The following is a 14,737-nucleotide window of genomic DNA, read 5'->3' on the forward strand; positions in this document are numbered from 1 at the left end:
TCCCTCTCTCTCTCTCTCTCTCTCTCTCTCTCTCTCTCTCTCTCTCTCTCTCTCTCTCTCTCTCTCTCTCTCTCTCTCTTCCAGCGACGGACATCGGTCTCCACACCGGACCATCAGTCTGCCGGGACCACACTCCGCTGCGGTCTCTGTGGTCCTCAGTGGTCCGACTGACTCCGGTGGACCAGACCGTCTGTCTGATGGACCGGACCACCTGTCTGCGGACCATGACCGACGCCGGGACCGTGGTCCTGATGTGGTCCGACTCGGGCACGGATCGACGCGTCATTGAAACGGTCAGTGGGGGAACATTAGAGGGAATTTAGAAACCAAGTTACAAAATATCAGCGTAAATAGCTTGCAGCAATAATGCTTGACCATGGCTGGCGCAAGAATCTCAGCAAACTTAGTGGCGGTTACACAAAATATGACCTTAATGCATTTGTGTTCTTTTGTCACCTAGTCTTTGGCAACACCTTGAGTTAAAACAAATACTGAAGTCGTGAATGCAGCTTTTGCCGGCATGTAAGCGTTGCTCTAGGGCTAGGCGGTTTTTCAGCAAAGAGCTATGTTACGTGCTCGATGCAGAGATAACGCACGTAAGAGGGATCTGTGATAATACTTCCTTGGCTTAATTTTAGCTGAGAACAGACGCAAGTTCCTCAATGCCATTTTCATAATCTAGATAACGAAAGTTCATGCAAGAGACGCTGACCAACGCTACTTGGTAGTGGATGGGTTAGCTTCTGGGAGTTGATATCACCACGTTTCCTCACGATCCATCCGGCCAATATCATTTCCAGTTAGAGTAACGATTATCCAATTAATGAAAATTGTATGTTCCGCAAAACAGATTTGTAATGAGTATGTCAAACGTGAGTGTAGTCAACCTTAGTGCCACGATGCTCCAAGAATCGTTCACGTGGTATAATCTTTGATCAATGTTCCATCACATTTCATGCCTATTTTGTTTATAGCTTCTGAGCCGAAATTCGTAAGACATGGTAGAATGTGAAACAACAAACTTTAATTTCATTGGTTGGATGATTGATTCGATAACGATGAATTGTCTCGTTGTTTCGTGGTGCACTTACTCACGTCACGTAACTAATTAATTATCCACTTGTATACGCGCTTGTGACTGCTGGGAAAAATGATGATTTACGCAGCTCAGGATATGTAAGTAGTGGTCAAGCTTCCTGATGCTGTGAATAGGTTTTTGGTTTAGACTTTAGAATGAATAATGAAACGCAATGAATAATATGAAAATCGCAATGCAACATCTTTCACCTTAGTTTTAATCAGCCCCAGAATTCGACCCAACCTCACTTTTATCTTCTCCAACCAGCCTCCGACCGCACTGGTCGCATTGGAGTTTCACCTCTTTTGACCCCACATAGACGTAACGTAGGTCTCATACATAGATCCCATTCCACCACACCAGCATTCATCCCCCCCCCCACCACCTCGATCTCTCATCCGTCTGACTCCACCTAACGACTTTTCCACTCGGCTTTTACGAGTATAGCCCCTGACACGACACGTAATCTAACCTGACCTAAGCTTGCCTAACCTACCTTAATCCAACCCGACCAGTTTTGATCATGTTTTACTGGGCCATGCTATTTTCATACTGGATTTCAATGTACCACCCTTGCTCCCCCTTCCCTGCAGGTGCTCAGCGGCCCGGGCAGGCCGGACCAGGTGACCCTGATGCTGGTGACCGTCCCTTCTCAGAGGACAGCCGTACACGCGCTGGTCGCAGAGCTCGATATTAGTATCGGGACCGATATCTGGAAGGCGGAGGTGCACAACGACTCAGTGTCGGTAAGGGAGTTTGAGTTATGTTTATTAATGTTTAGAGTGGTTACTAAAATATTTTCGATATGATTTTATGTAACATGTCCTTTATTTCGCCAGTGAAAGCTGAACGAAAATGATGTTTTATGCAGTGATGCTATGTGAAATCAAAAGCACTACTGTAGTTCCTTTGGCGAAACTTCTATAGATACGATTTTCAAGTAATTTTGCATCCTGAGTTTAAACTATTCTAAATTTGCATCTGACCGCAAAGAAGTCGTAGTGACCAAAATGTTTCTTTTTGGTCGCGTGAACTCGCAATGCCATTTAGATTTCACAATGTAGGTACTATGTGCACAGTGTGTAGTACCCACCTCCCCCTCAGTTCACTTTTTCTCCTCTCCCTACGGCAGATGACAGAGTTGTACAAACCGTGTCCGTCCTGCGAGCTGGTCTCCCATCGGACAGCCCGCTGGAGCTCCGATCGACTGGAAGTTCTCGACCCGCGACCCCGCCAGGAGAGACGGGGAGACCTCGGCGGCATCACACTACGAGCCGTCGGGGTCAAGGTCAGGTCATCGATGGAGAGGCTGGGTGTGCTGTGTAGGTTTACGGGAATATTCTTCCACTCGTGATTGGGCTAAGAGGAATGGCAACTGGCAAGTTACCCCCGGCCAGTAATGGTATGTGGCTAATGCTTCTCACACATTCACGGACTAATGGTATTTCGCTTTAATTGTATATCACCATTAAACTATTGCTCTTTTCATATTATGATATCTGTATTTTCTTTTTGGTGCTATCAATCCTGTTTAAATTTGTTTTATCTATTTTTGTTTATTTCTTTTGAACTGTTTCGCATAATATGAACAAATGGTCAGCAGAAATATCTACTGACGTAAATGTGCTACGTCAAGACATACGACCATTCGTGAGTCGTGACCGTCGCAGTCACCCGTCCCGGGCCCCTGAGGGACGGAGCAGGCCACCGAGGTCACATTGGTCACGGGTATAAATAACATAACCACCGGCACAGGAACTCATCAACATATTTACACTACTCGGCCAGGTCCCTACTCGTAGCCGGGCTGGCGACATAAGTCAGGCACGAAATGCTCGCAGCATGAAATCATTAGACAAGTCGATGGTTGCCGGCAGCTATAATGCTTAGCGTACCGTTCGTATTAAAGAATAAAAAGTGTTGTGTATTTTGTGCTGGTGACGAGTGACCTTACAAAAACACCGTGGAGAGCATAGACACCACCATAAAACGAGGTATTTTGCGAGCGGTGCTGTGTTTATTTTGTCTTTTCGACAGGTATTTCCGATATATACTGCTGTGAAAATACCACTAAAACCGTCCATATTCTAAAACCCTTCATTTCGTGCTGTCGGCAGGTGTTTCCTATATACACCGACGTGGAAAACATTAACGGAACTGTACAGCCGGTTGGGGGAGTGTTCTTCGAGCTCGCCTCCGCCCTGGCTAGCGACCTCAACTTCCGGTATCGGCTGAGCATGCTTACTTCCAAAGCCTAGATACACCAGTGCGCTCAGTGTTCGTTGCACGCATGCATGCAGCAGCATGGGTTTCGGATTGCGACGTTATCCCGCGCCGTGCTGGGGGGGGGGCGTTTTTACGCCCCCCCCCCCCTCAGGTTTTTCGCGAATATCTCAAAAACGGCGGCGCGCAGCGCCGCCGTTTTTGGTACACGTGTTCTTACATCATTTCCGCACATGTTGTGAAAATTTCAGACCTAGGCCGTTCAAGGTCAGGTCACCAGGTCACGTCAAGTGACCTTACCTCAGAAAAAGTTCAAAGGCTCGCTATAGCTACACCGACTGAACGATCACTTTGAAACTTTCAGCGATTGATATGAGTAACAGTATGTATAAAATGTATATCTCGGATTTTTGATATCTGTGACCTAAGGTCAGGTCAATTTTGCGACCTCTCCATTATAAGTCAATGGGAGAAAATTGAAATGCGCCTCTTTTGGACGAATATCGTTCAAAACGCTCTCAAACATCGGTTCATAGGTAAACATGACACACTGAATAGGAAAAATGCACCTGTGACCCCTCTGTGTGCCCCTGAGATCATCTCAGGTCATGAACGGTCGCCAGCAGTTTTTTGGCTATAACTTTTGATAGAGACGTGCTAGAGCGGTGAAAACACGTCAGATGTGTTCAGCTCGACGATACGGATCGACTGATATGCAACATGACCCTTTTCGGTCAGGTCATGACCTTGACCTGAGGTCAAATTTTCAAAATGACCTTTCAAGGTCAACAAATAGTTCATTCGACGCGTCTCGACGAGAGGAACACGATGCTGGCAAAAGTAATGTCATGGCGCTTATGAGTCAAAAGTTATTGACGAAAAAACGTTTTTCGTAAAAACGGCTATTTTTGGAGTTTTTGCCCTCTGGAGGCTAAACCGTTGACCTGAGGTCAAATCTGAGAACATTATTCAGAAAGGTCTGTAAAAGGGCTATCGAATGCGCTTTTCCGCGGCGCTGTAGCTCTATCGGTTCCCGAGATAGCCGTTGGCAGTTTCCAAAATGTTGAAATAGTCAACATTTTACCTTTGGTGACCTCTGGTGACCTGACCTTTGACCTGACCCAAAAAATGACCGAAGTGTTTTCGTCCTTATTTTTGACGCTCTTTCGATTGCCGCTTACCGCGTGTCGCTACGTGGCCCAGGAGCCGAGTTAGACCCCCCCCCCCCCCAGCACTCGGCGGAAAGTTCAGGCCACCAGCACGGCGCGGGTTATGATATCGAACGGATCACTGTTACAATATTACTATGATGTTAGGTGTGCTAGTCGGAAGCACATTCTGTGCATCTTGGTTCACGCTGTAGATAATAGACAATGCATACACGCTAATCAAATGCTTATTTAATGAATCAGTATTTCAACCTGTCTGTTTCTACCCATATTCATGATAACGCACGAACGCTGCAAGCCACTCATTCGCAATTCCCATGGGTCTGATGCAAAATGGAAGCATTGCAAACAATGCAAACAACGGACCAAATGCCAACGTCGGTCTCCTGTGTATAATGACTTTGTATGTACTATTTATAGTCACCGTGGTATGTACAATACATTCCAAACTTTTCCCAAATACGCATTACGCATTACGCAGCCATTGATGTGCGTCGTATAAGTTCCGTCAACACGGTTATGCATATTGCATAATGACCAGTACTGTGCCATTGATTACCAATACCTTCAATGACCCAGTGCACGCACTGGCACCGCGCAGGAGACCATTTACGGAGACGCCAAGGTTACGCAATTGAGTATAGATGAGTGCTACAAATGCTGGTGCTTATTGGAAATGAATGAAAGAGTCTGGGGGATTTGGTTGCTTGCTTTATTGATATATTCCGTTCGACTGAGAGCAATGTGCGTGATAAAATAATTTTCGAACATTCAACTCAACCAGAAGGAAATTTGTACCATGCAAATCAATCGTGTTAACGATTTTTTTTTTGCTCATTTACTTGTCATATTATCGTGCATATATTTCTTCCGAGCATAAAAGCTACAGTAGCTACATATTTGTTATTTTTGTACTTAAATTCATAGCTCAGTGAGCTGTGAAAAAAATCCTTCTATTCAAGTGACTATAATAGCAGACTTTATAGCATGAACGGCGCCTGCCACCTTATACGAGTAGTGTCCTGCTGTGGCATATGCAAGGCTGAGCATGCTAGAATGCCATTCGGCAGGGGTAGTTACCATAGTCGCATGAGATCAAGTCATGTTGGCCTTGCATGGCCCCATCTTTTACGTTCGTGACATTTGGTTCCTGTCGGTGCTTGGCTTTTATTGTTTGTCCTATAGCGTTTGCACGCGTGATGTCTCGTAAAATTGCCTTGCATGTCAATAGACGGTTGACATTATTTTGATACCGTGATGTCATATTGGGTGAATTGCCACTATAGTGACTCCTGTTCGACTGAAGTAGTTGTTTGAATGCGTAGGTAGGTAAAATAAAGTGCCGACATGGGAATTCCTGTGCTTGCTGTACTTGTGAGGCTCAACGGGTGCCACGGTTTCTTTCTTAGCAATAAAAAATTCAACTTGATGAAATGTAGCATATATTTTATCAACAGTTAAAAAAACCACATTGTTGTAACGCTGAAAAACGCTCATGGTCAAAAACGTAATGATAAATTTTGTACCTTGCTTCACCTTTTACATTTATATGCATGTATTTTAGAAAGCAAACGAGCCAGAATGGTAGCAAAACTTTTAACTTATTTTGTAACCAACGCCAAAATGACAAGCATTATGCCAAGATACTTCATTTACCAAGACCCGACCATTGGTTTACCGGACCTTCCACTCCCTACAGTTTAAACATCACACTTCTGGAGGGGTACGCGTACGGGAAACGGCGACCGGACGGCACTTACACGGGTATGGTGGGCGAACTCCAGGCTGGACGGGCTGACATGACCGTCAGTGAAGTGTCATTTACCAATGAGCGAGAACAGGTGATCGACTACACTCAGACCGTATCCGTTATCAGGTGAGGTGTTGGAGAAATGAAGATCGTGTTTGTTATTAGGTCATTTGCGGAATACTGGCTTTGTGGGTTAAAGAGTGTGGTTGTTGGCTTATTGCAGACTGTGTCGGTTTTAATGAGGTTTTGGCTAAATACAATTACAGACCGTGTTTGTTTTAACTTTATAAGATAGATTATCGACTAGTCCTAGGCGCAAGTCGTTTGGTAGCCCCGTCGGATGCATCCGGTCACTTCTGCTTGCGAGCATTGGTTTTGAAACAGGTCAAAGTGTCGATGATAATGTTTTATCAGGGATTCAGTGTCTGGAAGAAATCAAGTGGTGTTTATTTAATTGAACATTTCGTGGCAAACGCTTATGGATTATGGCTTTGTAACTCATACTGAATCTTGAATATCACAACCTGACAGCACTACGCCCACACCTATCTCCAACCCCGTTTGTCTGTCTGTCTGCAGCCGGCGTGTGTACGTGCACATCCCCACGGTGCTGGACAGCTGGCTGGCCCGCTACTCGCGTGGCATCAGCGCCGGCATGGTCGCCCTCTCGCTGGCCGCGGTCGTCCTCCTGGCTCTCACCCACCGGTTCTGCGAGAGGATCCTGGCGCGTGCTCAGGAGGACGGTCGTCGAGAGGACTGGAAGGATACTGATGACGGCAGGATGTTCCTCGAGGTTGCAGAAGGAGAAGCTGGTTTGGCCGACACGCTCTGGATCATGCTAGGACTGATGCTGCAACAAGGCGCAGATGTATGTCACAAATTGTGGTGCTGTTATCCGGAAAAATGTGGTCATTGTTAGCTGTATTGTACTGGATCATAATGATTTGTAGATCATAGCCGTAAAACCATTTATCAGAGCTTTGTCCTGATTTCTGACAATCGAAACGTACAAAGCCGTAACGTACAAAAATTATACTATACAACAAATACTTTTTGACATCAATTAACTACAAATTGGATGTGACTACAAAACGAACAAAGCATACAGAATTGAATAATACAAAGTCATATCCTCCAGATTGAAAATTTTCCATTCCAACCCCAATTTTCGCCTACGATGACGCTCTTGCACCCCCCGCAGGACTCCCCCAGCGGGCTATCTTCGCGAGTGGCGTTCCTCAGCTGTCTTCTCCTCGGTCTCCTACTAACCACTGCCTATTCGGCCACTCTCATCTCGTTCCTGAGCTCCTCGGGCAGCCCGCGGCCGCCGTTTGCCGACCTGCAGGGCCTCACCAAGATGCCCGACTGGAGCGCCGGCTGGAAGGAGGGCGAGCTGATCGAGAACGTGCTGGTCAGTGTGCTGCTGATGATGTATAGAATGCTAAGCTAATGCATTTTTGGCGATATCCTCGGGTTCAGAGTGAAAGAACAATGCGTATAAGAGCTTATTTGTGTAATAGCTACTTTTTTGAAATAAGTCATTGACTTCTCCCGATTTAAACATTTTTCATTGAAGGTAGCAAACAAATTGCCGATTTGTCATTTCTTTGATTAGCTGGCTATCAAATTTACCTATACATAAACTAGTTACGGCTCACTTCAGGCTGCGGCAAAAATTCGATGAAAGTGTAGCAACTAATCGGCGCCCATTACCAGAAAAAAAAATCCGCTAACCTCGCAAAACAATGCTTCCATATTTACCTACAGGACTGGTGGGCCCTGGCGGACAGCTCAATGCCCGGCTGTCACACGCTGATCCCCCTATATCTCAACAGGACTGGTGTGCCCTGAGGGACAACCCGATGCCCGACTGTCACACACTGACCGCCGTCTGGAATGGTCACGTTCTGCCCGACAAGAGAAACAACCTGGTGCAGAGCTACGAGGAGGGATTCAGAAAGGTAACACGACATGCAGAGGGATTCGAGTGCTTCCTACTTACATGTCCTAGATTTAAGAGTTCGATATACACACATGGCGTAAGTTATGCTGGCCTCAAAAGGTCATGCGTCATCATCGAAAGGTCACGTAGAGCATGTATTTGTATGTTGATATCATTAGGAGCGTTGAAAGTCGATTATATCTTCTGAAGAGATGTTATGCAGCCGATGAGGTGTCGCCGACCGTCATGACAGTTTAATCAGCCAAAGGCCAAGTACCTAAACACATTTCAGTGTGTGCCTGGCCTATTCAAATACATTAGCCGGAGAGGTGTGGTGTAAACTGGTGTATGCAAATTGACCACGGTCGAAAATGTTGCACCAGTTTGCACTTAAGTCAACATTTTTGGATGATCGCGTTCAGAAGTTGGCTTGAGGCTGAAACAGACTCTTTCCGCGTTCAGGAAATCGCATGCGAGAGCCTATTCAAATACATTGTAGGGGAGAGGCGGGAGAATTGGGACGCAGGAGAATAGGGACACGCCAATATTTAAAAAATGGGCAGCGTCCTTGCACGATTTTTGCCTTTACCTTTTGATTCGATGTGTCGTGCAACGATGGGAAGCCTCAGCAACCCTTTTGTGTCCGTCGGTTGGGCTGTGCTGTCTGAGCACCAAAAAACTTGTTTTTTCGAGTGTTATTCTGAGTTGTCTGTGTATTGCATATGACAAACTATTTTTCTTTCAAGATGTTGCGATGCTAGCTAAACACCGTCTTTATGCGATTGCCAGTTTGCATGAACACGCTCTGTAACTGACAAATGACAGAAAAATTGCGCGATTTGATATGGCGGTGGTGTGGGAGAATTGGGACACCAAATGGTGAAAATGGTAAAATGGTGCAAAAAGATGTGTATTTACCTTCATGTTTTGGACGGGTTTGCATCTGCGCCCCCTATCCACAAATACATCAAAACGAAGACCAAGAAGTCGGAAAATGTACATTTTATGGGAACATCGTGATCGTGAATGACAATCCGGGCCTTAACGAAGCAGATAGTGTGAATATAAGTTCCAACGTATCAATTGATTGCCTAGACATAGACAGATCAATAATTCGAGATAAAAATGTTGTCCCAATATCTCATTTTAATGTGTCCCAATTCAGCCTCGTGTCTGTCCCTTTTCTCCTGCGTGTGTCCCTATTCTCCCCAAAATGAGTGTTTTTGTTTTTCTCCACACATAACCACACCACTGCATAGGCTCGGTTTTTTATGATGGTATGCTGCAGAGAAATGGCCTATCTTTTATTGGTGCTGCACGAAGCAGCTTGGCAACAATACTTTTCAAATAATATCTCAGTAAATATGGCTTGAGAAATAAGTCCCAATTCTCCCGCCTCTCCCCTAATTCTTCTCGCATCAATCGCTTGCGGGAGGTGCGTGCGATTGATGCGAGCGTGCTTCCATGCATTTGAATAGGCTCTCGCATGCGATTTCCTGACTGCGGAAAGAGTCTGTTTCAGGCTTTAGAGCTTCGGTCTAGAGAATTTATCGTTGGCATAGCAGTAAAATGCATACCAAACTTGGCCGGTTATAAATTTTCATGACTCAGGTCTTACTGATTTTTGAACTCGGCCTTCGGCCTCTTTCAAAAATCCAGTAAGAACTCGGTTTTGAAAATCTATTTACACCGGCCTCGTTCAGTATTATATAGATATAGGAATAGGTACCTATATAGATGATTGACTTGGGGTAGCAGTATGCTATTTGTTGTCCATGTCATTATTGACTAAGAAACATGTCAGGGTACTCAGTGAGGTTGAAGGTCACAGGTCACAGTTGGCTTTGAGCTGGATGTGCTTATAAAACCATGTCAAATAACCGTTGCATTGATGCCGGATTGCTAGTGCTCATTTTCTAATCCCATTCGAGCTTCGTTTTGACGTTCACGCTCACTCACTAGCGAACTATTTTTTTTTTTTGGTACGGTCCAGCCAAAGCTTTTTAAAATGGCATTTGAGAATGTGTTACAACTGTTGCGCGTTTGCGACAGGTGGCGCGAGGCAACTATGCGTTCATTGCTCCCAATGAGGCAGCCGACTATCAACTATCCAAGATGGCTCCCGAGATAGCTTGTCGTGTGCACAAGCTGGAGGTAGAATACGCCCCGGGCGGTATCGCGCTCGGCCTACAAAACAACTCACCCTACAAGGAGCTCTTCGACCAGAGGTGAGATCGGTGAGATGAGTGTGAGAACAAACAAGAACTATCGCACTTGGCAAACGGTATATTGGGCTGGAGCAGAAAGAAAGCGACGGGTGGAGGCCGCTGGATGTGGTGGAAATTGATGGGAAGATGACAAACCTTGCCTTACGACATTTATTTATTGAGTACTCTGACATTTCTTCATTTACCGCACTGCACCTACATGTAAGGAGTGGCTTCGACTGAAAAAGTTTTTTTTTAACGCAAAACAAGCTATCTCAAGTGGAAAAATGACGTGAACGGTAAAATCCTACTTGTTGACGAATCTCTCTCTCTCTCTCTCTCTCTCTCTCTCTCTCTCTCTCTCTCTCTCTCTCTCTCTCTCTCTCTCTCTCTCTCTCTCTCTCTCTCTCTCTCTCTCTCTCTCTCTCTCTTTCTCTCTCTCTCTCTCTCTCTCTCCCTCCCTCCCTCCCTCTCTCTCTCTCTCTCTCTCTCTCTCTCTCTCTCTCTCTCTCTCTCTCTCTCTCTCTCTCTCTCTCTCTCTCTCTCTCTGCAGTCTGCAGCGTCTGGACGAAGCAGGCGTCACGGAGAAGCTCTACCGCTCCATCCTTCGCCAGCGGGAGGTCTGCAGTCCCCAGCTGGCGTCAGCCGCCACCCTGCTTCAGACCCTGGGTGCCTTCCTGCTGTTGCTAGCTGGGATGGTGTCCAGCGGGCTGATGCTACTAGCAGAGCGACTGCACAGCCGGGCAAAACGACGGAGGGAGGCTGGAAGGTAGGTGGCGCTCGGCCCCCGGTCAACAGACATGGTAGCCCAAATCTAGTCGGATATGAAAATTCTTCTAAATCCATTAGACTTTAATGCTAAATTGACTATATTTGAGAAGGTTTTATGAAGATACATGACCAGATACAGAAAAAAGCGAGATGCTATCTTGTAGATTAAATCGTCTACGATCTGCGACTTTTGAAGTGTTTTTCATTCTGAGGTACAGAAATCGTGTTCCCAAGAGACTGAAAGTAGCCATGCTTTACATTAGACCCAATGGCAAAAATTCGGAATCTGACGAAATTGGTCATTTTTACGTTTGATTTATGAAAATTCTAGACAGGATATATAAAAACCCGAGATGCTATCAGGTGGTAAATTTTATTGGCTATTACCGCATTTTGAAGTGTTTTTCGATTTGAGACCGGCAAATCGTGTTCCCAAGAGACTGAAAGTAACCCTGTTCTACAGCAAGACAATGGTAGAATTCTAATATTTGATGGAAGATATCTTAGATGATAATAATCTTACTACTAATTGCAATGCTTCATTGGAAAGCTCAACACTGGCACTATCATCGGTCTGTACATTGCTATTTCACAGAACAACAAGAAATAACGATTTGAAGCCTTTGAATATTGACTTACTTTTCATCGACGGGCTCGATCCCCATCACCACCACCAATTTTCCGGGAAGTCAGGATTTTGCAGATATTTAAGCAGAATTGCAGAGCTGTGTTAATACTACGGCACTTAAATACACATTTTAAGAAAACTGTTTTTTTTTTCTTAGCATGAGTTAGGTCTCAGAAACAGCAACATGTCGATATAATGAGGAAAAATAAGTGCAAATGATCACGCAAGAGAGTATCCTTAGCTCCCTAGCAACCACCTAGCAACGTAAGGCAAAATAGTAAACAACTCCTGTTGATATCAGGTACTCAGCTTTGGAAGCACACTAGACGGTCACCATACTGGGCTTCATACTGAATTTTACATACCAGAATGGATGTTTCCAACTAAAATTATTTTTTTTCGCGAAATTTATCTTTGTTGCCCTACTATTTTTCGTAAAACCGAGATATACAAACTTCATGATTTTAAAAATAATATTGTGATAATGAAAACCGCCATATAAAACAAGATAATTGCTGAGATCATGCCTACTAAACTTGGTCCTACCCCCTAATTCAATATACCCTGGGTGGCGCTTGGTGCTGTATAATTGGGTGGCGCTATGGTTGCTGATAGAGGCTGATTGCGGGCATAGGGAGAAGGTACGTCGAACGCTAGACGGCGCTGTTGGTACCGCATGTCGAATATAAGGTTCGCTGTGGGCGATAAATTTGCAAATACGTTCACCGAAGCTGGGAGAATGGGAAACACTTTAAGGTTTGGTTTTTGGTTCAATTGAGACTTAACCCTCGCCCTGGCAGGGGGGGGGGATCGATGCGACCCCCCCTAAGGTTTTTCGAAGATAGCTAGCCTATGGGGCAACCTTTTTACATATGACCTGAAAATTTCAGGTCCGGTTGACCTTGGGTCAGGTCACCAGGTCAGAAAAGCAAGTACAAGGTCACGGTCAAATTTCAATTTTCTTTTTGCACCTGTCCAACTCACAGTTTTGCACTGATTTCCTTCAAACTTTCAGGATGTGCTAAGTTCACCCGGTTGTATAACATATAGTTCGGGTTTTTTGAGGTCACTGACCTGAGGTCAGTTAGAGATCATTACGTCGTAATGTTAAGCCTATGGGAAAATACTAAATTCGGAAAATACTGGAGATATCCGCTTCGTTCTATCACTTTTGTGCCTTGAAACCACAGTACTTAACAGCAGGTCACTTGGTGCTTCTTTGTTTGGTGTACTTATCCATGGGTCAGGTCAAATGAGGTCAACTGAGGTCAAATGACGTTTTTGCCAATAACTTGGCACATAATGACGCTAGAGCTTAAACAATGGTGTCATTGTGTTCCTGGTGATCAGCAGAATCGAAGGATATGCGATATGATGCATTTTGGTTAACTTGAACTTAATTAAATAATTAAAGTTTACTTAAAAATTAAGAACAACTTTAAGTACACTTAAGCAAACTAAAAAGTATATCATTCGCGGCGCCTTGATGTGCTGAGTTCACTGGTGCTTTTTTTTTGCTCTACCTTAATTAGATCAAAGTTATAAGCGAAAACTTTTGACCTGTTTTTAGCGAAATTTTTACATTTATACCCCCCAAAACCCCCCTAAATATTGACCTAGAGCAACCAAATTTGCACAGGGGCGAGAACTCCAGGGGGCCCACCTACCTACCAAATTTGGTGCTTCTAAGTGCCATAGGAGCCAATCGCGAGGGGGGATCGCATCGAACCCCCCCCCCCCCCGCCAGGCCGTGTTAAGAAAAATGCCCTGCCATGGGGCGAGGGTTAAATATTCTCTCCCCAGACTGCTTCATGATTTGCTGATCAAGTGGATTTCATTTTTGGTTTACTCATGGGCGCAAGTAGTAAGATGAATCATTTTCAACACGAATTTCAGCTACATGTTGACCCCCCGTAAGGCTGATGCGTGTAATTCTTCTTTCAGAAACCACAAGCTACCGATCACAAACCCCAGCATCAGGCGCATACCACGGACAATTCATCTGCAAATCAAGACGTGGTATTGAAGAATAGTCGATCTAGAAGCTATAGTGCACAGAGTATTTCACTCACAATGGACATCCATGCGACACAATATCACCACTCAAAAGTAAAATTTCAAACATTATCTATCATGAAGCTGATACGCTTGTTTTGTGGCATTTCGGAGTGACACTCAGAGAAATTATTATAGTCATCAATTGACAGTACAGTCTGTCTTAAAATTACCGCACAAAGTAAGGGTAGATCCATGAAGCTGACCGATGAAGAGCCGGCTAAATTTGAGTCACCGAAGCAATTGACATCCTCGTCCATTCCCCAGATCAATTGGTTCGGTGACTTTCAAATTGCAGCAGGCCCTTCCTCGGTCAGGCTTGATGGATCCACCGTCACTTTGCGCGCTACTTACTGTACAATGCGAATGTTGGTGCATGCTTAACATTGTGTCTTCATTTGGTGATTATTCATTTGAAGATATGTGCAAAGTTACAAGTACCTAACTAGGTCAATCACGCATCCACCTGTAGTATGATGGATAATGTCATTCATCATCGAATAAAAGAAAATGTAACACATGTCTTTATAGAGCTATGATTATTGATTACATTACATACGCTTACAACATGTATATGAACTCCATTCTTCCCTGCAAGGCATACGAAAATATTGGCCATGCACAAGGCAGTGAACATTGTAGAGTTTATTTTTCCCGTTCTTCTGAATGGATGTTATTATCAGTTATCTGATGTAGTCATTTGTAATCATCTGTCATTTGTGTTGCACTGATTAAACTGAAAATTAAAGATAACGCAGGGGTATCTGTTCATACCAAAGCCAAAAAAGTATCTAAAATCGTATGCAGCATTTATAAGTGATGCCTCGCTGTAAGGCGGCAGCCGGCACTCACCTCATGACAACATGCTCACATATTTCGAAATAACGATGTTTTGCGCCTTGCGACCTTCCGTC

At 44.6% G+C, this 14,737-nt stretch overlaps 2 protein-coding genes across 2 annotated transcripts; both read left to right on the top strand.

Moving 5' to 3' along the window:
- The first annotated feature begins 98 nt into the window (after window positions 1-98).
- Window positions 99-7,139, top strand: LOC122367821 (glutamate receptor ionotropic, delta-1-like). The gene is made up of 6 exons (XM_043341248.1): window positions 99-293; window positions 1,672-1,824; window positions 2,211-2,366; window positions 3,196-3,302; window positions 6,170-6,346; window positions 6,800-7,139. The coding sequence occupies exons 1-6, from the start codon at window positions 198-200 to the stop codon at window positions 7,137-7,139; spliced, it is 1,029 nt and encodes a 342-aa protein (XP_043197183.1). The 5' UTR covers window positions 99-197.
- Window positions 7,140-7,397: 258 nt separating this feature from the next.
- Window positions 7,398-14,018, top strand: LOC122367822 (glutamate receptor ionotropic, delta-2-like). The gene is made up of 5 exons (XM_043341250.1): window positions 7,398-7,631; window positions 8,056-8,181; window positions 10,215-10,390; window positions 10,923-11,138; window positions 13,713-14,018. The coding sequence occupies exons 1-5, from the start codon at window positions 7,398-7,400 to the stop codon at window positions 13,792-13,794; spliced, it is 834 nt and encodes a 277-aa protein (XP_043197185.1). The 3' UTR covers window positions 13,795-14,018.
- The last annotated feature ends 719 nt before the right edge of the window (window positions 14,019-14,737 follow it).

The sequence above is a fragment of the Amphibalanus amphitrite genome, unplaced genomic scaffold, assembly GCF_019059575.1.
Source record: "Amphibalanus amphitrite isolate SeventyFive unplaced genomic scaffold, NRLGWU_Aamphi_draft 000898F_arrow, whole genome shotgun sequence".
Taxonomy (NCBI): domain Eukaryota; kingdom Metazoa; phylum Arthropoda; class Thecostraca; order Balanomorpha; family Balanidae; genus Amphibalanus; species Amphibalanus amphitrite.

Bases quoted from the DNA above. Each gene is read 5' to 3' on its own strand.
- LOC122367821 (XM_043341248.1), top strand. From the start codon at position 198: ATGGACCGGACCACCTGTCTGCGGACCATGACCGACGCCGGGACCGTG. The intron at 2,367-3,195 runs GTCAGGTCATCG...TGCTGTCGGCAG, and splicing joins TACGAGCCGTCGGGGTCAAG to GTGTTTCCTATATACACCGA. The intron at 6,347-6,799 runs GTGAGGTGTTGG...GTCTGTCTGCAG, and splicing joins CAGACCGTATCCGTTATCAG to CCGGCGTGTGTACGTGCACA.
- LOC122367822 (XM_043341250.1), top strand. From the start codon at position 7,398: ATGACGCTCTTGCACCCCCCGCAGGACTCCCCCAGCGGGCTATCTTCG. The intron at 10,391-10,922 runs GTGAGATCGGTG...CTCTCTCTGCAG, and splicing joins AAGGAGCTCTTCGACCAGAG to TCTGCAGCGTCTGGACGAAG. The intron at 11,139-13,712 runs GTAGGTGGCGCT...TTCTTCTTTCAG, and splicing joins CGACGGAGGGAGGCTGGAAG to AAACCACAAGCTACCGATCA.